The sequence below is a fragment of the Centroberyx affinis genome, unplaced genomic scaffold (assembly GCF_046629955.1).
Source record: "Centroberyx affinis isolate AG114_WGS23_722 - 3 ecotype Tasmania unplaced genomic scaffold, CSIRO-AGI_Caff_v1 ptg001146l_1, whole genome shotgun sequence".
NCBI classification, from domain to species: domain Eukaryota; kingdom Metazoa; phylum Chordata; class Actinopteri; order Beryciformes; family Berycidae; genus Centroberyx; species Centroberyx affinis.
Genome location: NW_027279680.1, coordinates 29,425 through 53,959, shown reverse-complemented (window position 1 = coordinate 53,959; position 24,535 = coordinate 29,425). Strand labels below are relative to the sequence as shown.

The following is a 24,535-nucleotide window of genomic DNA, read 5'->3' as shown; positions in this document are numbered from 1 at the left end:
GTGCAGAAACATACTCAGAAGGAATTCAGATTTTTAGTTCACTGATTCGCTCTGTCGTAATGAAAAGTCAAAGGAAATTCATCACATTTGGCCCAGAGTGGGAGTCTCCTCCATGAAACAACCTGCAACCTACCGCTATGATCCCAGTTGATTTCTTCATTCAAACGTGTTATGAAATCCAACACTGCCAGCACATTACATGGTGAGAATATTACCAATCACAGCCTCCCGTTAGGATTCAGGCTGAGTTGATTCCAGGCCATGGGGGAGTGGTGCGAGAGTTGATCAACACCTCAGAGGGAGGACTCAGCGTGTTCGGGCACGACACTCTCAGCCTCCCGCTGCCATTTCCTCATCTCACTTCTGTAATGAACCTCAAATTACTACAACTGCATTACACTTTGAACCGCTTTCCCTTCCTATGCCCTCAATGGAATATAAGTAGAAGTGTTGAGAAGAAGTGTGAAACAGTCACGCTCTTTCCAGTGATTCCATGGCAACGCAGGACAAGGCCAGCTGGGATGGACAGGGGAAATCATTGGGAGAGATCAGTGAACAGGAAGCACTGTGGCCTCAAGGTATAGTAATATCGAGATGAATGCTGAGGATCTGTATTCTGATGCAGGTGATTATTACTATTGCCATGGCCTACTGTGTGAATAAGATACAGATGAGACAGAGTGACTTCAAGTGTGCAGATTGTACTTTTGAAAACAGAATATCTATTCTGTTTCCCTGCTCCTCCTTAGCCTTCCATACTTTCATTTTCCAGGTAATTGTGGCATCTGATTACCCAATCATTTACTATATTTTAACTTGTTGATATTGTGCTTGTGGAACCAGACATGGTATCTTCTAAAACACTTTTTAGTGGGTCTTAAAGTCACATGTCATAAAATTTTGCATTCTTCTGTGGGGAGGGGGGGGGGGCACATTTGCACTGTTACCCCAGGCTCTGACAGTCCTGTTCTTACCTGCTTGCACTATTCACCACCTGTCTGCTATATTACATCTAAAGCAGCCTTTTGAAAACATCTATGTAGGACTCTTCTGCTGCAAAGTTGCATTGTTACCTGTGTATTTCACCAGGCCTTGTCTTCTTTTCCCCAGGTGAGAGGGAAGCTGCACAGAAGAGAACTTTCACCAGGTGGATGAATGTCTTCCTGCAGAGAGTAAGGCATAACCAATCTGGTATTATACTGTGATACTTAACGGAATAACGGATCTCATTTTCTTCACACTTCACCTCACAAATGCAATCACCGGTAAGGTTTATGTTTTGTTATTTTCCAGTGTGAGCCTCCGGTTGAGATGCACGACTTGTTCACAGACATCCAGGATGGCAGGGTGCTGATGGCCTTGCTGGAGGAGCTGTCCGGGTGCAAACTAGTAAGAATCAAGCTATAAGGCTATTTAATGGAATCCAGAAATAGAGAATATAATGTAATATAATATCTATTTTATTCCTTAATTAACTCATGCCCAGTTCAGTTCAGTTTATCGCTTTGCAGCTTTGTTTATTACCCTAAGAGCTATAAAATTCATTCATTGTTGTTTCAAAAGTAGATCACTATCAATGAATAAATAAGAATCCTTTTCTTAAATCCTGAAAATGTTTTGGAGATATCAGGTTTTGATCTGGCATCGATTAGCAGTGTTTCTTCAGTAATTTCTCATCGCAGGTTTACAGGTTTAGGCCGTCTTCTCACCGCATTTTCAGGCTGAACAACATCGCCAAGGCCCTGGCATTCCTGGATGATCGGCATGTGAGTCTGTTAGCCTAAAGCTTTAATAGTAGTTCCAGTGACGCAGTCTTGATAATTTGTGTTTTGCATTTGGCTCTTGGTGCATTTAGATCCAGAAAAACTAGTAATTTCAGATGATGTCTCCCTGTTGTCTCTCAGGTGAAGCTGCTTGGCATTGATGCCTCTGGTATTGCAGATGGCGTCCCTTCTGTTGTTCTGAACCTTGTCTGGAGCATTATCCTATATTTCCAGGTAGGGAGTTTCTCACCATCCATAACTCTCACATCCTCTCTCTGTCATTTGTTCCTCATCTATCTCTCCTTGCCCATGTCTCTCTCATTATGACAGACCTTACATAAGTACCTCTCTCTCTCCCTCGCAGATAAGGGAGGTGGCGGGAGGCCTCCAGAGGCGAATTTCTTCCAGCCTCTCCTCCTTATCTATGAGCAGTTATCCCTCCTCCAGTGACCTCTCACCCCCGGCCAGTAGCATCAGCAGCTGCTCCAGCAGCACTTTGCCATCCAAAGGCAAGAGGGCCGCCAGGAAACCAAAGTACCGTGGGAAAACGATCAAGACACTCCTGCACTGGGTCCAAAGGTGCACATCAAAGTGAGTTTGAAATAGGAGAAATTAGGAGAAAAATAACTTGGTTTAAACATTTCCCTATGGTCTTTGTCAGCAAATTCATGTTAGCCAGGGTAGAACATCAGTGGTAAGTAAAACAAAAACATAAGATTTAGTTCATTGATCATTGATCAGGTGAATGCATGGATAGCACAGGTTGGATTTGATATCTTGAAAAGAGTCTAAAACCTCATAGGATCTGGACAAGGAATTAAATTTGAAGGCCTTGCTTTTGTTTTGATTATCTATTGGATTTTCTTCAAATCCGCAGGTTTGGGGTGGAGGTGCATGACTTTGGGAAGAGCTGGAGGAGCGGACTGGCCTTCCTAGCCATGATAAAGTCCATCGACCCTGGCTTGGTGGACCTGAGGGACAGCCTGTCCAGAGCGCCCAGGGAGAACATTCAGGAGGCCTTCATGATCGCCCAGCGCAGCCTGGGCATACCGCCTCTGCTGGAGCCTGAAGGTGAGGTGGTTGCTCAATAAAAAAGTGCTGCACATTGATTTGTTTTCCTTCACAAAGACAAACGTGTCTTTCTGCAAGAAATCAGTCGCCTTCTGCCAGATAGTGCTGCGATTGTGTCTGTACTAACCAGCAGCACGCTGTAATGATGCCACCTCTCAAAAGATTAGGAGTGAATCAGAAGCACTGATCCCATTGCAGATCAATTTAAAACTTGATCTCCCTTTAAATGAGATACGTAAGTACATAATAGTGCTAATCTCTCTATGTCTTAAATAATACACGGGGGAACCCAGGCCCTCCGATTGAAGGATGGTCTCTCTGTTCCCTACCCAACCTGCTGCTGTGTAAAAGTGTGTATCCCTCTTTCTGCAGACGTAACATGCACTTCACCAGATGAGCGGTCCGTCATTACCTACGTGTCTATGTTCCTGGAGTATTATTCAGGCTTGGATGAGGTCAGTAGGCTTCTTCCTATGCATCTTAACAGCAGAGACAATTGCATTTATAAATACTACTATCCAAAGGACCTTCATTTTGTTTCTGGCCAGTATTCCGTTTACCTGCAAAAAACACAAACAAGCACACAAAAAACTTGACTCCATATACTAATGTACCCTAAATTACAGGATCATACAACAGATTGCGGAATGAGAGTTAACATTCCCGAGATCCCGAGGTTCGCATCGCTTGAGTCGATCAGCTTTGGAGAGCCGCTTGCTCCTGACCCAGAAGCCCAAGTCTTGCTGAAGAGCCAGGAGAAGACCGACGAGCAGCTTCTGTGGAAACGATGGTCCAGAAGATCCTCAGCAGAGCGCCGTGCCGCCTCACGCCACCTGAACGGGCCGGTTACCAACAACATCTTTTCATCCTACAGTCCCCAAAGCAGCATCGAAGAAACTGTGGGCGATGCCACCACCTCACAGCTCAACAAAGGGAAGTCTCTCGGTGTCTTTCAGCCGATCAGTCCGTTGGACGCAGGTATCGTTGACCAGGAGATCCGGTCGTGGATGGAGAAAACCGCCGTGGATCAGCGCCACAGTAAAGGGAGAGTGGGTGAGGGTAATTTTTCCCTGAGCTCCGAGGAAGGGATCTACAACTTGTCAGCGCTGGACTCCGACGAGGAAGACGCCTACAGCTACATCCTGGATCTGAACAAAGACGTTTTCCAATCTTATAATCCGCTCAATAGACAAGCGCCGATGGTTGAAGAGGGAACAGCAGAAGAAATGATCTCAAACGGAGAGCTGACGGCGGAGTCAAAACGTCCGAAACTATCAGAGGTGTTACTTGACAATGGATCTGAATGTTACTCCCAACATGAGGAAAGCTTACTCACACAGAATGGTGACTTTGAGAGGGAATCTGAGGACAGAGAGCAGTCAATGGATCAGGGGAGCATTGACATGGAGGAAAGTGGAAGCAGTGTTGGGGATGAGCAGCAGGAGATTAGAGGCGGCAATAGATTCAGAGAGACGGTAAACAACGGAGAGGTGCTCGATATGGAAGAGGAGGCAGAGGATGAAGGCAGGGGCAAAGAAGAGCTTGAGGAGGAGAGAGAAAGAGTCGTGAGGGAACAGGATGATGGGGATGATGAAGAGGAAGAGAAGGAGAAGGACAAGAGAGAAAATGTTAGATTTGTGAGGCAGGTTTATGGTGAAAGAGAGACACCGGTAGATGAAGCAGAGAATGCAAAGCTTTTTGAAGTTGCCGGGTGGGAGAGAGAGCTCAGGGAAGAGACTGACACTGGGTCTTTTGAAAAATTTGGACAAGTGAGGGACAAGAGGTTAGTAGAGGGAGAAGGAGAGGAAGAACATTTGTTGAAGGTAGGGAAAGGGGAGGAGGAGAGAAGGGCAGGGGAGCAAGAAGAGAAGTTAGAAGATGATGTAAAGAGGGAAGAGGAGGCAGAGGAGGCAGAGGAGCGCAGGGTTGTGAATTTTGAAAGTTTTAAGGTGGAAAACCAGAAAACTTTTATTGACGAGGCGGTGTGTGAAGGCAGGAGGACAGTCAGAGTTAACACAGAAGAGGAAGAGGACAGGAGAGACAGCGTTGCCAAAGAGGAAGATGTGTCCACGGTGGAGGAAAAGGAGGGTAACAAAGATGACAGTAATGAAGTTATGAATGTAAAGGATTGTGAGGTTATCACAGCAGAGGAGGAGGATGGGGAACAGGAGGATAAGAAACACAACACTCTGACTGAGGAGAAGGCAACAAGAATAGGACATCCCACTGAAATTACCCTGGAAAATGACATTGAGACAGGTGTTAATCTCCATAATGATGGCAAAAATAATCCACATAGGACCTCTGCCACCTCTCAGTCATTCAGGTAGGCTATCATCATCTTTTTCTGGACTGCAAATACAAGTAATACCTGTCTTAAAGAAATAACCCTTTAATTCATCCACAGAGATTCTAGAGATAATAGTTTGCCATGTAAAAAAACTCATATATGCTGAATTTATCATACGCAAATCTAGCCTTTTGTTCTGTCAGGTGTTTGGTGTCATTTATGCAATGTGTCGTATTTTAGTTAAAATCCTTTATATATCTGTGTTGAACTTATAATAGGCATCTGTAGACTTGTATTTCGTCTGTGTGTGGTTTCATCCTATTTGTGTAATTTATGTTTCTTCATATGTATGTAATGTGGCCCATTTCAGTCTTAATCCAATACTCTTGTGTTTTCTCTACTTTCCAACAGCGAGGGAGGTACCGTTCTTCAAACTTTGGCAGCCTCTTGTGAAGTAACCCCATTAGAGCTGGAGTTGCTGCTGGTCCTGTGGATCCTGCTCTACTGCTACTTCATCTTACCTCGAATGAACCTTTGAGTCTCCCTCCGCTGCTCCCTTCTTATTAAGATATGCTCATTAGCCCAGTTTCCACTAATGAGCCAAACAGGGATACTCGGGCTTGACTCACTCTTTATCAATGTCACTAAATTTCCCCCAAGGCAACAATTAATGATTATGTTTGCTTCTAGCTGCCGGCAGAAACGATTTGTCAGTTGGGCTATAGTTTCAGATAAACACATAATACTATTATTCCCATGTTAAACACATTTTGAGTTGGTCTTGCTTCTAGTAAGCACTATTGCGCTCTGCTGCGGAAAAGTGATTGCTCTTACAGTTTCACATACACAAACTGTTAGTCAGCGTCTGTGGAGTTTTTGCTGAATGCATGTGCAAAATGCTCTGCTTCGTATCCTTTTTGATGTGGGTCAGGCAAAATTACCACTTTACAACTTTTCAAACGTCACTTAAGATATTAACCACATGGTGGCATCACAGCATCACTGCAGCAACTGTTTTACATGCAGTACAGGCTGCTGACTGTCTATATGGCGTTGTGTTGTGAATCCCACATGACCTGCTGTTTAATTAAGCTGTATTGGCATGGCGAGATTAAACTGATAATGTTTAATGAACGCTTTGACATTTCACACCGCTATCATGCCATCACTTGTGGCTCAGAAACTGTACTATTTCATTGTTTTCATCTCAGGTAGATAAAGGTTAAGCTTTTTTTTCCCATGACATCCTTTTTATGACTGTGAGATATGAATAATAAAGACACAATATCTTCTGATCCATTCCACAAAATAGCATCAGGCATGTGCATATTGTCTTTGTAAGATTAGACCAGTTTTAAACTGTTAGAATTGCAAATAGGATAGAATACACCAAAATGTGCACAGTGAAACTAGAACGCTATTTAAGTATGCATCAGTTACATAAGCGTTCAGAATTCATGTTGACCAGGATTGGGGGGGGGATTGAGTGTGTCCTGTCCTCTGTGCCCACCACACACACACACACACACACACACACACACACACACACACACACATTGCTGTAGGATTTCTGAGAAACTAAAAAAACAGACTGGCGTTGTTTGCTTGGAGCTCAGCCCATGGGTCAACAGCACAGCCTTGGAGATCAATATCCTTTCAACACGACCACCACCCCCGCATGGAGCTGGGAGAACAACACTCCCCCAAAGCTGGAGTTTGGCCGGTCTTACATGAGATTGACCTGCGGCGTCTCCGGATCGGGCCAGGCCAGGACGGCAAGAGAAGAAACGATGATCTCCATTATGTATAGTATTATGTGGCTAACAGCGCTAGCAGTGCTAACAGGCTTCTCGGCGGATGGGTCTGCTCTACCACAGCCAGAGAAGCTCCTCAGCAGGTCTATCAGAAGAGAGCGAGGGGTCAAGCAGCAGCAGCAGCTTAACACATCAGCCCTAAACAAAGCCTTGGCCTTTGAACCTTACCGTGACCTGGCCACCAGAACCGCCGCTGAACCCGGTGTCCAGCAGCAGCACAACCTGCTGTTCTCGCCCTTGGGCCTGGCGTCGGCTCTGGCCCTGCTGTCCCGGGCCTCTGGGTCCGAGAGTCGGAGCCAGGCCCTGGAAGCGTTGGGGCTGGCGGCCAACTCCACAGAGCAGAGAGTGGAGGCCACCATATCTGCTCTGGCAGAGCTGCAGCAGAGCCTCGTGACGCAGGAGGGAGGGGTCGGGGTAGAGGTTCAGAGGGCAGGGGCAGAGGCAGAGGCTGGGACTGAGGCTAGGGCCGGGGCAGGAGCTGGGGCAGAGACTGGAGCTGACGTAGGGGCTGGGGCAGAGGTTAGGACTGGGACTGAAGCTCAGGGGGCTGGGAATGGTACTGGGGTCCAACTGAGAGTGTGGAGCAGCCTACATACAGATGGCAAACCCTCAGTAGACCACCAGAGTTTTGTGACCGAGCCTCAGCACACCAAGCCTGCCACCTTCAACAACATCAGCTTTGAGATGCTGATGAAAGACTTGCAAGGCGGCTCTGACAAACTTATACTCAACAACTATGTGCATTTCAAAGGTAGCTTCCTGTTGTACAAAGTGTTTTCTCAGGAATGGAAGTTGTTTCCCATGCATATTGATATTGTCACTACATGATTGGGAAATGTTGCTATGTATTGGTGGTATGAACCGTCAGACAGATCCAAAATATATTCCTTCATTTCTTGGCAAACAAAACAAAACAAAAAAAAATACGCTGGGGTGAAGTGACAGCTGAAATGAAAATGAATTTGGAAAAGTATAGTCAGTACATTTTTTATTTTATTTTTTGCACAATTTGCGCTCATTGTGCCAAAGCATTACCACCCACCGCTCCGCATATTGAGCACCTGCTCTTCATCAGTCTTTTCTTGATGAAGAACGAATCCTCAATACGTCACAGTTGGTGGTAATAAATTTACACAGCAGGAGCTTTTCATACATGTGCATCTACTTTTTTTCCCATTTCATCTTCATATTTCATGCCTAACCTATTCCTTCTGTTAACCACACGTAAATCAGGTGGGTGGAAGCAGCCATTTGCGCGGCGCCACACGGTGCTGCGGCGCTTCCAGCTGAATGCTACGGCCAGCGTGGAAGTGCCCATGATGTTCAGGGACGACTCGTCCGAGCTCAGGATGCTGTACGACACCAACTGCTCAGCCACAGTGGTGAGGCTGCCTTATTCTGGACGCCTGGCCTCGTTGCTCCTGCTGCCTAAAGCAGAGCTGCAGCCGCTGGAAGAATGCCTGTCTGACAGCCGCATGAGCTTCTGGCTCAGCAACCTGAAGCCAGGGTGAGTGGGGATGCCCAAGTGTCCGAACAGGCTGAGGCACGAACCTTGTCATTGTAATGTCATGGGTTTGAATCCGGCTCATACCCATCTTTTGCATGTCACCAGCTCAAGCCCATCTTTCTCTACCAAGTTGCGTACATTTTTTGTCTCAGCAGCCTCAAGCCTATGTGGATATGGATTGATTTCACTTGTGCCATTTTGCATCCCTTGTTGAATTATATATGCTTGCTAAGGTGAAAGCAGAAGAGCAGCTGCAAAATGGTTTCAGACGGGAGCTGTGAAATCAAGTGAAAGCAAAGGGCAGAGTGTGTAATTATCTTAGAACAGTGGTTCTCAAACAGGGGGGCACAAGATATTCTTTTTTATAATCGTGTAATTTTTCAGATTTTTGTTTTCTTTTTCTTTTTGTTTTCTTTTTTCTTGTGAACTACTAAATAGTTTTCAGTCTCTAGGCGTCCTCTGATAATCAAGTGAATGACCTGAAAAGGGAAAATAATTTTTTGGTTCAACTCTTCACCACTCTGCATATGGCTTGACTTGAGGGGGAACAAGTAGGCATTGCTTCGTTTTAAGGGGTCATGAGCCAAACATTTTGAGAACCACTGTCCTTTTCAAACACCCAAGGGGGAATGTTTGGAAAATCCAGCAGTTGTAATGCAGGATAGATGATTTACAAACTCTCCTGTGTAGTTGTGGTGTGTGGTATGGTGCCACATAAGATCACTGGGTTTGGATATACGCGTGTGTGTATGAGCATGTTAATCCAAAGGTTAGTATTTGTATATATGAGTGTGTTTGAGTGAGCGTATACTGTATATGTCCTCTATGTTTGCTTATCCCTGGGCGTGTATTGATCCATGTCACAGTATACTGAGCAGCCCCTCTCGCTGCTCCCCTCAAGTCACTTGCTTTCTGTTGTTCGGTAACATGATGAATGATGCTGAGTGGCTTCTGAGTCAGCAATAATTACTGCTCTCTATACATCAGTGAGCGAAAGCCTGCAGTACGGGTCCCACAAGTTGTAACAAGACAGCTTAGAGCAAATCCATTAACACATTGATTGTTGTTTTCACAGGCGGGCAGAAATCCGTTTCCCCAAGTTCCAACTGAGGAAATCCTACAGTTTAGAAAGCCTCCTGAGAAGCTCTGGGGTATCGTCTGTTTTCTCCGACTCAGCCGACTTCTCGGGGGTATCGCCGAAGAAGAAGACACTGACACTCGTCAAGGTCGAGGAAGAACCAAAACACGTCCCGTTTCTGTTTGCTGGAAACAAACTACCAGCGGAAAATGCTTTTATAGGCTGAGACCTTTAAAGAAAAGATAGAGCATCTGCATCTAGTTAATTAAACATTTCCAATGAATATGCTCAGATATACTTACACATCTGTCTTTTTCCCTCTCTCTCTCTCTCTCTCTCTCTGTCTATCCATGTCTTTACTAGTCCATTCCCTCACTCCACCTGTTTCTGTGTCGTTCCACTCAGGCTCTGCATGAGGTTACACTGGAGGTGGAAGAGACCAAGTCAGCAGACGGGGGGAGATCTGACGCCAAGCTGGACTTCTCCGTCCCTCCTCGAATTACCTTTGACAGACCCTTCATGCTCCTAATCTACGATGAACTGACAGGGTTCGTCCTGCTCATTGGGAAAATTATTGATCCTAGAGACATCTAGAGTGAACATCAAATTCTTCTGTTTATCCCTCCTTCTTTTACTGTTGACATTATGCTGCATTCACTTACAGTTTTGGTGTGTATTTTTCCCCTGCTTCTTAAAACGTGTAATTTTGGAAAAATGTCAATCTAAAAGAACTACTGTTGGCTTTTAAGATTGTGCATTACAAGCAATTTCACTCAAGTAGCAGAATGTGTTTTGTTCACTTCCTAGCACTTCCAAGCATTACAGTATGATTTATAAGCATCTTGTTTGTTTCTGCATTTTCACAAAATGATGAAAAGGAAGGACATTTAAATGGCAGTAATTTGAGTCTCTCCTTGTGATTTAATCGCTTCATTTCTCGCTAAAACATAAAGCACCTTTCTTCCATTGTGAAAGCATTCTCTCTTTTGTCATTTTTTTCACTCTACAATCCATTTCCCCCCTTTAACATCTCTTTATCATCTTATGCAATTACAGGAAATTGCTTTGCAAGAACATCGAGGCTTGTTGAGTGTCAAAAAAAGAAAACTCCCATAATGTAGTTTTACATTTTCACATTGCAGCAAGGTTCAGTAGCTTTGGGACATTAGCTCATTTTTACTTCAGCACCAGACGGGCCTGTGGAGATGTCACGGTGATATTCAGCCCATTGGGGAGATGATGAATAGAGGATAGTTTGATGAATAAGACAACAGATCTATCACAAGCAACAGAAATGTCAGCCTATTAATCTGCTCCCAGTCTTTCACCATGACACATTTATTACCATCATCAGCCAGCCAGGCGCCTAATATAGAGTTAGCAGAACCTGGTTAGGTGTTCAGAGGTGTAAATATGTCATTATGTCAGCTGTATATAATACAGTGAATAAAGTCATTAGCGTATGTACTGTTCTATAAGTGTCTACTGACACATTGAGCCAAGATGGGCTTTTGTTCTGTCGTTATTTCAGCATGGTTTAACAGGGGTAAATAAAGACTCATCATGAGAAACTGACATTCTATTTATTGGCCTCATCTTTTAATATTATCTAATTTGAGTGAACAGCGAAAAGACTACCTTGAGCTCACTGATCCAACGCTTTACTGACTATTGATTACAATTTAGAATACCCATTCATGCTATTTTATGAATATAAGGTAACAATTCCTTTTCCAAAATGGATTTACATAAAGCTGACATTAGCCAAAATTAATTTACATTTTGGAATGAAACCCTTCACATTCCCCTGTATAGAACAAGTCAAAGACCACTGATTTCTGGTGTATCATTTGCTGTTTGATATAGTGAGATCACAACAGTGGGGAAATCTTTCTCCAATCTTTGATTACTATAGAAAAGAAACTAAGATTGTATTTTCCATAAAAAGAAATTATCCAACCACACACTTCGTTGTTAACTTACATCTTTATTTTCTTAGGATTAGGTTTGAGAAGTGAACAACGCGTTTCGCCAGTTGCTTCCTCAGGTTCGCTCATTGATTGCACAATCACAGGTGTTTAAGAAGACTCAAATTACATGACTTGGATCCTCGTCACATGATCATGCCGTCACTCATTTGAAACATTTTAACCATATAATATTTTTAACCATATAATATATGCAAAAATAGAAGAAAATAGAAAAAACTAAATATTTAGATATAGGTGTAGGCTACACTAGTTAGCCTCATCCCATCATATGCTAGACAATTTCAACAATACATGTATAGCGGTACTCCATAGCACCTGTAAAAACCCGGAAAGTAAAATCAACTCACAGCACGCCATGGCTAAATAACAACACCAGAGAAATAAAGAGAAAATGCAGACAAGCTGAACGGAAATGGAAAAAGGATCGTCTGGTGGTTTCATATCAAATTATGAAAGAACTAATGTCTACCTATCAGAAATCAATAAAAGAAGCCAGGTCCTCCTATTTCTCGAACATCGTTACAACAAACCGCCATAACCCCAGAATTCTTTTCAAAACCATTGAATCCGTAATTAACCCTCCTCCTAGCAAACAAACTGAAGCCACCCCCATGACTTGTGAGCAATTTTTATCCTTCTTCACAAGCAAAATAAATGAAATAAAACTCCAGATTGGTCATGCCACCAGTCACACCATGCCGATTTGAAAAATTTCAGACCCATTTCCAAATTACCATTTTTGTCAAAAGTTTTAGAGAAAACTGTTTACTTACAGTTGATTTCTTGTATCAATATGTATGATATTTTTGACAAATTTCAATCAGGTTTCCGTGCACGTCATAGCTCCGAATCTGCTCTCATCAAAGTGACAAACGACCTTTTACTTACAGCTGATGCCGGTGATTGTTCGATTTTAATTCTTCTGGATTTGAGCTCTGCTTTCGACACTGTGGATCACTCTATCCTATTGGATCGCCTTGAAAAGTGGGTTGGCATCAGGGATACTGCTCTAGACTGGTTTAAATCATATCTATCAAACAGAACTTTCTCAGTAGTCATGGGTAATGCCTCCTCTTCTGTGGCCCCTCTGACCTGTGGTGTTCCCCAAGGCTCCATCCTCGGCCCCTTGTTATTCTGTATATACATGCTACCACTGGGACATATCATAAAGAAATACAAAATCCAGTACCATTGTTATGCAGATGACACACAAATTTATGTCCCATTAAAAACCAGTGAAGAAGGCAATTTTAATCATCTTTTATCTTGTCTGTCAGAAATAAAGTCCTGGATGTCCCAAAACCTTCTCCAGCTAAACGAAAGCAAATCTGAAATAATTCTCTTTGGTCCCCCAAAGTCCATCCCCATTTTACAGAAACATCTTGGATCCCTATCTTCAAATATCAAACCTGCAGCCAGAAACCTCGGTGTGATATTGGACAGTGACCTTTCATTTGATAAACAAATTACAAACGTTGTTCAATCATGCTTTTATCAACTAAGGAACATCTCAAAGATCAGGTCTTTTCTCTCTCGGCCTGATCTCGAGAAGGTCATCCATGCTTTTATTTCATCTCGTTTAGATTATTGTAACTCATTGTATTCAGGGTTGAGCCAAAAAACCATCTCGCGCCTTCAGCGGGTACAAAACGCAGCCGCTCGGCTTTTAACAAATACTAGAAGACAAGATCATATCAGCCCTGTTTTAGCCTCTCTTCACTGGTTACCAGTTAGTTTTAGAATTGATTTTAAGATTTTACTGATCACCTTTAAAGCTCTTCATGGTTTAGCCCCCAGCTACATTGCTGAATTGCTGCTCCCCTACGAGCCAGAGCGCAGCCTCAGATCCTCGGGCAGGGCTCTGCTGGCTGTTCCAAAGTCCCGGCTCAAGACTAAAGGTGACCGGGCTTTCGCAGTCAAGGCCCCTCGGCTCTGGAACTCCTTGCTGGAGGATCTGAGGCTTGCAGAATCAGTGACATCTTTTAAATCACTTCTCAAAACATATCTTTTTAAAAAAGCCTTTTATTAATTCTGGCACACCGTTTTGGTTTTTGTCAACATGTCTTATTTGTTTTATTATCTTATCTGTCTTATTATTATTGTTATTGTCTCTATTGTTGGGTTTTTTTATTCTATTCCATTTTATGTCTGTACTATTTTAATTGCCTGATTTTATTTGCCTCAGTCATGAAATATCCTGTTGCACCCATGTAAAGCACTTTGTGACTTTGTTTTGAAAAGTGCTGTACAAATAAAGTTTATTATTATTATTATTATTATATGAGCCTACATCATGTGATGAGGATCCAAGTCATGTAATTTGAGTCTTCTTAAACACCTGTGATTTTGCAATCAATCACAGGTGTCAATCAGCAATTGACAATGAAGATAAACATATAAAACTATTTAAAGGGTCTCAAGTGTCTGAAGTGGTTTGAGCATTAAGTCCTGTGTGATAGGTGTGTGATGCAAACAGGAGAAAGCAGGCGGGCAGATACAGTATAACCCACTTTTTTTTAGACCAGAAGCCCGACCTCAGCAGCAGTTTTACCCATGAGTGCTGTGTGAGCTGTGTTGCATCAGTGGAGATAGTCAGACCTGATATCTCACTGCACAGGACAGAGAATAAGGGCTGAACCTGGTTAATCTTTAATCCACTGCTCAGCTGACTCTTTTAGGGCTATATAAGGGCAGAGCTGCTGCCAAACTGTCTCCGGCAAAGAGGACATTGACGGTAAGCGTTGCCCTTTATTCACATGTGTTGAGCGTTTTACGTAACCTTCATTTTTGGATGATTTAGACTTCATCTTGAAGTAAATTGAATTTGGAATGAGTTAACTTTAAAAGGGAATGTTTGTAACGCGGTGACAAAATGTATGATAATATGTGATGGAAGTGTTAAAGCTGTTTAGAAGCAACATAATTTCCCCAGTGTGTCCTGTTTAAAAGCTTGTGAGCTACAGCTATAGCTGATGTCAGATTTATTCTTCACATTCATCCTACATTAGATGATATGATTTTGTGATGTCCATCCCAATAAACTATCAAACTATTTCCCAACTATTTATTATTATTATTATTAGAAGTAATTACCTTGTGTTTTTTTATTTTATATCATGGTTATGGAGTCAAATATCAACTACTATGATGAATACTATGATGTTGGTGAAATACAGCTAACAGTCTCAAATCCTGTTTTCCCTTCCATCTTGACAGGTGATAAAGATGCGTGGTATTTGTGTGATTGCGGCCCTTCTGCTGGCTGTCGCCTGGGCGGCCCCTCATGGGGGAGACCACCAGGGCCACACAGACAAGCACTTCCACCAGCTCCACCACGGCCCTGGGGAGGCCCACAGCCACGAGGGAGAGGACATGTGCCACAAGCTGTCCCCTCCCAACGCCGACTTCGCCTTCACCCTCTACAAGAGCCTGAGCGCCAAGACCGCTGCCGGAAAGAACATCTTCTACTCCCCGCTGGGCATCGCCGCGGCCCTGTCCATGCTGTCCACGGGCGCCGTCGGTGACACCCACAGCCAGCTCTTCACCGCCCTGGGCTACAGCGGCTCCAACCTGACCCAGGTCCAGGTCAACGAGGCGTACGAGCATCTCATCCACATGCTGGGCCACAACCAAGAGGCTCAGCAGCTGGACGTTGGCAACGCCCTGGCCCTCCGCTCCGGCTTCAAGCCCGTGGAGAAGTTCCTGCAGGACGTGAAGCACTACTACGCCGGCGAGGGCTTCACCGTCGACTTCGCCACCCCTGCTGACGCCGCGGCAGAGATCAACAGATTCATCGCCAAGAAGACCCAGGACAAGATCACGGACCAGGTGAAGGGCCTGGACCCTGACACGGCCATGGTGCTGCTCAACTATGTCTTCTTCAGAGGTAGGAGGGACGTACAAAAAATGTAAAAGATGTACGCGAAGAGAGAGAGGAACATGCATGCAGATTGCCAGCCAGCCAGTCAGGCAGACACACAGTTAGACACATAATTACATGCATGTGCACACACGGAAATGGGCACTGTGTATTTATACAAATACATGTCAAGTAAATCCACCAGGCGCCAGTAAGGCTGTATGGTAATAAAGACAGTTACTGTGTCATGAAAACTCACCAGTACAGTCAGTGCCTTTAAGGACAGTGAGACATTGGATAGCCATGTGTGAAAATAAACATGATTTATGATGAATATAGACCATATTGCAGTATTTAACAATGTATAACAACAACAAAACGTCTTTATTTACAATATATTCATCTTCCCCCTCCACCACCTCCTGCAGGAAAGTGGGAGAAGCCCTTCGAAGCCTCCCAGACGCACAAGGCGGACTTCCAGGTGGACGAAAACACCTCGGTGCAGGTGGACATGATGAAGAGGACGGGCCGCTACGACTTCTACCAGGACCAGGACAACCACACCACCGTCATCCTGCTGCCCTACAAGAGCAACACCTCCATGATGATCGTGCTGCCCGACGAGGGCAAGATGGCGGAGGTGGAGGGCTACATCAACAAGGAGTACATCAGGCACTGGCACAACTCCCTCTTCAGGAGGTGAGAGAGGAGTTTTGCTCGTTTTTGAATCCTTGTGCCTTGGTTGTAGATAAAGTGTGTTGTAGGTAAAGTGACAGAGCGAGGGAATGTCTTGGTATTTGTTTATTGGGATTGGGTGTGTTTTCTTCTTTCTGCATAATCGACTGGGTGAATACAACCTGGGTGATCCGGATAATTCTGCCGGTGTGTTTGATTTGCTTGAAATTGCAAGTACTGTGACCCCAGATCAAGCACAGCTCAACTTCACTGAACAAACTCTGTATTCCAGTAAATCTGATGCCTCTGACACTGCTGATGTGATGCTGTGTGTGTGTGTTTGTGTCCCAGCTCGGTAGATCTGTTCCTGCCTAAATTTTCCATCTCAGCCGATGCCTCCCTGGACGGCACGCTGAAAGAGATGGGCATCAGCAGCGCTTTTGGAGACGCCGCCGATTTCTCTGGCATCTCCGAGGAAGTCAAGCTCAAAGTCTCTAAGGTATGACGGGTAATTCATAAGTGTGTTATGGGAAAAAGAGGCAGCATGGGAATATGACTTACTACACTATGGGGGATTACAAAGGCTTCTTTAAATATATTACGTGCTGCATGAAAATGAGCAGCATAGTCTAGAAGTGATTGCAGAACATAATATGTCCACAATCAAATACACTACCAGTCAAAAGTTTGGACACAGATTTTTCGTTTTTACTATTTTTCCACATTTTAGAATAATAAAGACATCAAAACTATAAAATAACACAAATGGAATTATGCAGTGACCAAAAAAGTCATAAACAAATCAAAACTATCTTATATTTTAGATTCTTTAAAGTAGCTGCCCTTTGCCTTGATGGACAGGCAAAGGCTTTGGAAAGAAATTCATACATGGGCATCAACTTCACTATTTATATTTGTCGAAGAAACAAATTTCAAGCATTTAAGCATAAGCCTTTAGATCAAAATTACTTTAAGATAATGAAAAACATAGTACATTCAATCAGGTGTGTCCAAACTTTTGACTGGTAGTGTACTTAGATACTGAATTAAACCTTAGATTCTAGCTTCTACAGCTTTATCAGAGACTTATTAAAATCCCAAACAGACATTCACTGCCTCCTCCTCCTGCTTGCTCCTCAGGTGTCCCACAAGGCCGTGCTGAGCGTGGACGAGACGGGAACGGAGGCGGCGGCTTCCACCACCATCGAGATCATGCCCATGAGTCTGCCTGACACCATGAGGCTCAACAGGCCCTTCCTCGTCTTCATCCTGGAGCACTCCACCAAGAGCCTCCTCTTCATGGGCAAGATCAACGATCCCACGGCCAAGTAAAGGCGTCGTCATGACGATCCTGCCGTCATCAAAGTCAACGATGCTTTTACAGTTGTAGCATAAAGTGTGCTTGTTGTCTTTCTTGGCAGGGGAATTTTTGATTTCATAATAACATTAGAAAAGCTGCCGTCATTCAAATGTAACATTTTGTTGAAGGACGAGAGGAGCTGTTACACAAATTCAAATACAAATGTGTTTGTGTTTCTCTGTTTGAGCGGTGGTGCCTGTATGGATGCACATGTTTGTCTTTCATGTTGGAGCGTCGATGGATTAATTTTGGCATGGTAATTGCATTATGCAATCACCTTCCTCGAAATGGGTTTTCATCACAACATCTGTCCTTCAATTCCCACCTCTTCACAGACTTGTTAATGAATGTCTGATACTTTACAGAATGTGTTGGTTTCATTTCTTCTATTTTTTTTTTTCCAAAGAGGACTAAGGGTCATGTGTACATCCAGTGAATATTCTTTTTTTCCCCCCAAGTACAAATACTGTCCCATTTCTGTGAGAAATATGGTTGGTTAATAAAAGTTAAAAACTCAAAGTGCTTGTGTAAAATTTCGTTTTTTTTTTTGTGTGAGTTGTTAAAATGGTAGAGAGTAATTGTGACCAAATTTAGATTTTCAATAGAATAACAGAATGCAAATAACACAACATCTTTGTCCTATCAAATAGACAATATGATAGAATATGATTTTTTAAATCTCACACACTCTCTTTGGCATGCTACTCTACTAATTTCCCAAATCAGATTTAATTTTCCCCTATCAATATACTTTACTTGATTGACACCAAAGCCACAGTTGGTCATAAATCATAAATTACTTGTACTCTGTTACAGGGAAATTCAGTAATTTTTCATTTCATTTTTCACTGTAACTCCAGCCACATGGTTCAGCTGGAAACACACACTCAGCAGTAACACAGTGACTGAATCCTGAGCGAGGCAGTTTCACCACGGCAAAGTTTACTCAGCCCAAGATACAGCAGAGAGAAGCTGCGTGACCTGATGGCCATCAGCCTCGGACGACTCCTCGCCCTTTGACCTGTCAACAGAGAAGCTGCTGCTGGGGCGTTTACACAATCGGTACACATACCCTCTGTCTCGCCTGCCAGCCCCCACACACACTGACTCAGGAGAACGACATGAGTGAGAAACGACTGAATCACAAAGCAGAGTGGGCAGCCTGCTGCGATGTGTTGAAACGCTTAAATGTCCCTTTTTGTCGAACAGAGACAGGCGCTATCGTCGTGATGTCGCTGCGGCCCGAGCAGCAATAAATCAGATTTTTCATTGTCTTATCAATGGAGAGAAAATCTTCAGAGACCACTGAAGTTCTTGAATATTTCCCTCAAATATCCTCGCCTATTTTTACTTAATCTCTCTTAAACCATATTCCTTCTGGACTCAGCTATGGATTCAGACAAACTGAGCTGATGAGCCTCCTTTCAGTACCCTAAAGCTTCAGATGAAAGTTTAAATGTTCTTATATCAGAAAGTGTTGAAATACATAAAGACAATTTCAGCTATTTCATTTTAATATAAAGTGTTTCTTCTGAACATTATTCAAGGTCTTTCAGAGGTTTTTAAAGCCCACAAGAGAGGTAAAAACAAGCCATACAAGTATCCTGAATAATCTATATTTATTTATATTTATTTCTAAAAATGCTTTTCACTGAGAGGCAAGGAATGATAAGCTGTGTGACAAGCTGGGACACAATGTTGTGAAAACCCCAAATTATGTGAATTTTTCGGACTACATTTATGCAAATTATCTTCACATTAAATTGATCATCCTATTTAAAACAGGAGCATTGATTAAAAAAAAGCTTTATACTGCTAACTGGAATGAGAGGCTAGTAGCATTGTTATCAGATGTCAGCAGATGGCCTGTGTGTATCTACAAATGGGGAGAACTCATAAATGGATGTTTAGTCATGTACTAAATGTTAATATATTCTACTATTTGCATGTATTGTAAGTTTTCTCTGGTTAGCTAAGAGATAAAGTCTGAAACAAAACAGAACAATGTAAATGCAAGTCATAAAAGTAAGTTTGGGCCAGCTAGTTTTTTGCTAACTATCTCTTGAAGTTGAATCATACTGGGAAAGTTAAGTCTGCACTTGCACTGTGTATTACACACACACACACACACACACACACTTGTGGAAAACACCACAAAGTCAAGATATTTTCTGAGCCATCACACAAAGAAGCGTTCATTAAGGCGTAAGCTTCAAAACTCTCCCTCTACTACCACCGAAGATCCCTCAGATCTCTCTGCTTTGGTTATTATTCCTGCTTAAAGAAGATCAAATGCATGGTGCGCATGCAAATCACGACATGATGTGTCACAGTGTGAAGTGGGCATCTATAATGCATACACCATCAGGTCGAGGGGGTGCAAGTAGCGGCAGTTATTTCAGCCTGCCTCTGTCTCATGAGCGCAGAAGACCTCCTCATTCTCTTGGATCTGACAGAGGGGAGAAACTCCATCTGAGAGATGAGAAGAAGCCATAGAAAAACTGACTGATGAGATAACTTGGTCTTCTCCACAGCTTTAGCTATCATATGTCCCACTTTTTATCACTTAAAGACTCAGATTTTGTGTTAGAGAATTCTTATTTAACTCTACTTTGAAAAAGAGTAGGTTATAACTGCCACTGCAGTACTAATAGGGGATAGATGTGTGATGAAATACCTCCCTGATAGCTACCACAGCACCTTCCTATAGATTTTCAATCACTGTAGGATGAGAGATACAATGAAGCCATGTGATTTGCAATGATTTAATCTCATTTTACCAGCAATCTGGGGGCCATTAAAGGGGAGTGAGAGTGGATGGTATCCCACTTGTTAGCGCAATGTTTTGCATGCATTCCCCCTGTTACCAAAACAATGATAGATGAAGAAGCAGCAGTGCAATTTGGGCAACTGAGCAACAGATTTGAAAAACTCAAAGCCCAACCAGGATGAGACTTATCTCTCAATATTCTTGATAAGTCTTCAGGCCTTCCTTCCACTCTACAATCTCCTCCAAAGTTGGTAATGAACTCACAAACATATTAGTCAGGTCTAGCTGATCGTCATGCCGACCGGGAGTGGAGGTTTTAGACTTTTTCTCTGACATTATGTAAAAATCCTTCTTGGAGGACAAAGTATGATTTTACAACAAGACTTGAAACGAGAAGCGTTTTATGCAACAACAAAGCATAAATCAGTTTGGATATAAACCGTTTAAGTGCATAGACGCATGCAGGTAAGCACACACACATATGCATCTATTAAAACACACTCACACTCACGCACACACACACACACACACACACACACACACACACACACACACACACACACACACACACACACACACCAGCAGGTGGCACTGTTGTGTCACAGGAAAAGAGCAAGGCCCTTTGCACCTTGCTATTGTTCAGTTAGCGCTCTCCCCATTTGAGTTTGTAATTTAGAGCAAAATTAAAGCACATCCGCCCCTCCATTCATTGGTCTGTTTTACACATCAAAGTCAAATGAGTCGGATGTTTGGAAGGTCATAGAAAGACTCTCTCTCTCTCTCTCTCTCTCTCTCTCTCTCTCTCTCTCACATCATCTGTTATCATCTGGGTGCTGTGCCACAAAGCCAGCAATCTCAACACACATTAAAGGGGAAATCTACCCAAAAAGAGAATTATATTTCGATGTACTTGGACAGTGTAAACATTTTTGTAAACAGGCACAACTCTCCAAGAGCAAGAATCCAGAGTGAAGACTCTAATGTGGAAGAGCGGGAAAAAGTCACAGATTAGTATTTTGTCTCTTTTTGCTAACAGTCAGAGAAGCTTGTTGATGCACACAAATCTAGATTAAACTATCCAAAGCCATAGTAGTAAGAGTTTACAACTGTTTTGGGGTGGATTTCCCATTAAATAGTCTCCTCAGGAGCGCGGGCACTAAACTCAAACGCTTCTTCACATCCGTATTGGCATTGCAATCAGCCGAAACCCTTGAGCTGCTCGGAGGACAGCGGCACATTAAGAACAAAACCCCATGGTTTGTGATTACACAACAGTGGACCCAGGTCAATAGAGCTGAGAGGTGGCAATGATAGAATCCGTTGAGTATATAGAAATAGCACAGACCCAGTATACAGAAAGCTTAGGTACTGTATAACCTCATTAAATGTGCATCAAAGCCAAACAAAAAAGAAAAAAGAAAAGAAAAGGCAGGAGCTCGGTTGACAGAAGGAGGCTGCTCTCGCATCAAAGAGAAACAATGAGGAATCGTAAACTTTGATAATGTTTATTATTTATGTCTCTGCTGCCTTTTCCGCAGAAAGTAGAGGTGTACAGTTGATGCAGGGCTCACACTGAGAAATCAAACATATTTTATGTTGAGGCTTCCGTGGCAGAAAGGGGATAAACTCGCAAGGAAACTAAAAGTAAACTAAAAAATATGAAGAAATGTACTTATATATACACACAGCGTTTTGTTATGATGTCTTATTACTCTAATTCGTGCTGACAGTCCAATGCGCATCATTCACTAACTGCGCTGACCTATGCGTCCGTGCACACACACACACACACAGTGTTGTTGCGTGTAATGCTATTCGCAGAGGCAATGGATGGCGTGTAGCGGTGTGTGAATGTGCTGTTCTAGTCTGCGGCAACGCTATGACCCTAAAATCTAAGTTTGTCCTATTGTTGACAAATGAGATTAGACATAACGTGTTTCCACAGACACCCCATTGTTGGAGGATTGACTGCCTCTGTATCTCTGTGTATCAATCCAGGTCACTTGTAAGACAGCAATTGCCTTTCATTATTATTCCTCTGTCGTTTCGCATCAACTCTAAAGAATCACACCGCTCTCCCCGGTTTCTTGATACATGTGTTGACTGCTTTTGCACCTCGGCTCTAAGGTGTGTGGCAGTCGGCTGATCCATCAACTGTAATGTGCAGTGAAATTGCTGCGGGCTTGTGGGTGACACACACGCACGCACGCATATATATGCCGCACACCCACCCACAACCTGTCTGATAAAAACAATCACTTAAGATTTACAAGATCATAAAAGATGCATTACAGGTGTTGACACAAGCAACCCAAATACACCCTTCCCCCCCCTCAAGTGTGCTCATGTGTGATGATTTTCAAAGTGCAGGATTGGATTGAAGAGCTTAGACTTTCCGGTTTATTGAGCCATGTGAGTCATTTGGCAAGAGTGTACTTCAGGGAATAGGATCAAGGAGTAATGTAGACAGAAGAACGGTATAGGGATTGTGCGGTAATGTAATATTGTAAGAAAATTGCTACCATCAAACAAAATGTTTAACACAGCGGGATACGCTGTGGCAAAAATCAACATGCTGAGGAGTCGTTCACCCAAGTGGGAGTTGCTTGGGTGTTGTTAATTGGTTACTTTACTTTGTTATTTACCTTAAAAAGTAGTTACATTACAAAGTTAGCTCTTAACTTGTAACTTCCAAAACATGCTGTAGCACTATGGCTTGTGCTGCCAAGTGTGTTGCTGATCATTGTTTTAAAATGCAATGCAAGGCTATTGCTGTCTTTTTAAAACTGTAAGCCAGGCTCATTTATATCAAGCATATTTTGCAGCATGTTGTCTGCACAAGATGCTGCAGAATATTAATTTTTTAATTTGCGCAAACCATGTAAATTGTACATGTTGTATTTAATGTGTTTCTTGTTGTATAACTGTCTCTTTGTTGTCTGCCAGGTATCTTTGGGAGTACAATTCCCTTGGTCACATGCTGGGATGACAGGTGTTTTGCTTTGGTGCAATTAAGTGGCTTGTTGTGCAGCCCTCATACTGCTTTGTTCAGTTGTTGCCTGTTTATGCCTTGAAGAAGGTCTCTGACCGAAAGATTTTGAGTGTGCAGATGCCTTTTTCAAGTCATAATTTGCACTAACAATACAGAAGAGTAGCGAGATAGTAATTTTAAATTGATACTATAAAAAGTAACCTGAGTACTCTAACACATTACAGAGTAACGCGTTGCCCCCAACACTCATAATACATTATAATACATGCATGTTTTGAAATGCTTAATACATGCTTATGATCACAATGCATTTCCAGTTAAGAGTTACAACACAGCTCTACTGTACATGTAGTTTCTGGAGGCACATTGAAGCAAAACGCAGCAAAACGCTGAATACTTTGAAGGATGTAAAACACTACATCTGCAGGTTTGACCGTCAACTCTTTGAGTGCAAGCTAGCTGTGACCCTGCAGGAGAGAGCTCAGGTGCGCCTCGAGATTCAGCTCAAATCTAAAAAGAAATCGGTGTCAAACAAGTCCGTGTCACTGTCAACAAGAATACTCGTCCCGCCACTGTTTGGACTGCAGGGTCGCTCCCTATCCTCTGTAATAACCTGAATTGCTGCGGGCAAAACTTCATCCCTCCCTCTCCTGGGAGCCTGAACCCGATCGTGCAGCTTGCGTGTCATCTCTGAAAAATTAATTCGGCATGCCTTCGATTTTTGTGTTTTGAAAATGTTTGAGAAGCACTGCCTCATAGAGCGTGAGCTGCGACCAGCCCAGGTCCTATTAAGGCCGGCAGCGACATGATGAATAGACATAACGGAGCTTGTTCCCGTGGCTTAGAGTGGACTATAATCAAGATGAATGTTTCTTTTTGATTACACCGGGAGCAGAGTTTTTGTCAGTCGAAAAAACTCATGGAGAGAGAGAGAGAGGTAGAGAGAGAGAGAGAGAGAGAGAGAGAGAGAGAGAGGGAGAGAGAGAGAAAGAGAGATAGAGAGAGGGATCAATGGATCATCTATTATGTCCAGTGTTGAATGAAAAGGCTCTGCTGCAGATGAATACAGCGCTGCCAAGCGGAAGTCTTCAGCGGGCCGCTCTGCCTTCAGCTTGATGTCATGATCAGTTTAATACTCAGGCTGCCTGTCCTCCTCTATTGACCGCCGCTTAATGGCTTTCCTTGCACAAGCATCATTCAAATTGCACTTTATTGCCGTTGTTTTTTTCTAGTCTTCGATTCCCTTTTACATCACATATCCATTAGGGTGCTAAATTGTTTTCTCTCACTCTCTTCCTATCTATCTATCTATCTGTCTATCTGTGTGTCTGTGTGTCTGTGTGTTCAGTATTTATATACTCCTTA

General features: G+C 43.0%; 3 protein-coding genes across 4 annotated transcripts; all 3 read left to right on the top strand.

Moving 5' to 3' along the window:
- Positions 1–380: 380 nt before the first annotated feature.
- Positions 381–6,468, top strand: clmnb (calmin b). 2 transcript variants are annotated; one of them, XM_071524099.1, is made up of 10 exons: positions 381–578; positions 1,111–1,172; positions 1,294–1,389; positions 1,683–1,766; positions 1,905–1,997; positions 2,128–2,354; positions 2,641–2,834; positions 3,207–3,289; positions 3,461–5,160; positions 5,536–6,468. In XM_071524099.1, exons 1-10 carry the CDS (start codon positions 494–496, stop codon positions 5,660–5,662), a joined length of 2,751 nt encoding a protein of 916 aa, XP_071380200.1. In that variant the 5' UTR covers positions 381–493; the 3' UTR covers positions 5,663–6,468. The 2 variants fall into 2 exon arrangements, with proteins under 2 accessions (XP_071380200.1, XP_071380201.1); XM_071524100.1 differs by having other exon boundaries at positions 565–625.
- A 1,770-nt stretch (positions 6,469–8,238) lies between these two features.
- On the top strand, positions 8,239–10,337 carry LOC139648040 (protein Z-dependent protease inhibitor-like). The gene is made up of 3 exons (XM_071524086.1): positions 8,239–8,445; positions 9,521–9,671; positions 9,929–10,337. Exons 1-3 carry the CDS (start codon positions 8,255–8,257, stop codon positions 10,115–10,117), a joined length of 531 nt encoding a protein of 176 aa, XP_071380187.1. The 5' UTR covers positions 8,239–8,254; the 3' UTR covers positions 10,118–10,337.
- Positions 10,338–14,739: 4,402 nt separating this feature from the next.
- Positions 14,740–17,380, top strand: LOC139648048 (alpha-1-antitrypsin homolog). Its single transcript, XM_071524098.1, has 4 exons — positions 14,740–15,400; positions 15,802–16,072; positions 16,400–16,547; positions 17,189–17,380. The coding sequence occupies exons 1-4, from the start codon at positions 14,740–14,742 to the stop codon at positions 17,378–17,380; spliced, it is 1,272 nt and encodes a 423-aa protein (XP_071380199.1).
- Positions 17,381–24,535: the final 7,155 nt, after the last annotated feature.

Bases quoted from the DNA above. Each gene is read 5' to 3' on its own strand.
- clmnb (XM_071524099.1), top strand. From the start codon at position 494: ATGGCAACGCAGGACAAGGCCAGCTGGGATGGACAGGGGAAATCATTG. The intron at 1,998-2,127 runs GTAGGGAGTTTC...TCTCCCTCGCAG, and splicing joins GCATTATCCTATATTTCCAG to ATAAGGGAGGTGGCGGGAGG. The intron at 2,355-2,640 runs GTGAGTTTGAAA...TCAAATCCGCAG, and splicing joins GTCCAAAGGTGCACATCAAA to GTTTGGGGTGGAGGTGCATG.
- LOC139648040 (XM_071524086.1), top strand. From the start codon at position 8,255: ATGATGTTCAGGGACGACTCGTCCGAGCTCAGGATGCTGTACGACACC. The intron at 8,446-9,520 runs GTGAGTGGGGAT...TTGTTTTCACAG, and splicing joins CTCAGCAACCTGAAGCCAGG to GCGGGCAGAAATCCGTTTCC. The intron at 9,672-9,928 runs GTCGAGGAAGAA...CGTTCCACTCAG, and splicing joins AGACACTGACACTCGTCAAG to GCTCTGCATGAGGTTACACT.
- LOC139648048 (XM_071524098.1), top strand. From the start codon at position 14,740: ATGCGTGGTATTTGTGTGATTGCGGCCCTTCTGCTGGCTGTCGCCTGG. The intron at 15,401-15,801 runs GTAGGAGGGACG...CACCTCCTGCAG, and splicing joins CAACTATGTCTTCTTCAGAG to GAAAGTGGGAGAAGCCCTTC. The intron at 16,073-16,399 runs GTGAGAGAGGAG...TTTGTGTCCCAG, and splicing joins CACAACTCCCTCTTCAGGAG to CTCGGTAGATCTGTTCCTGC.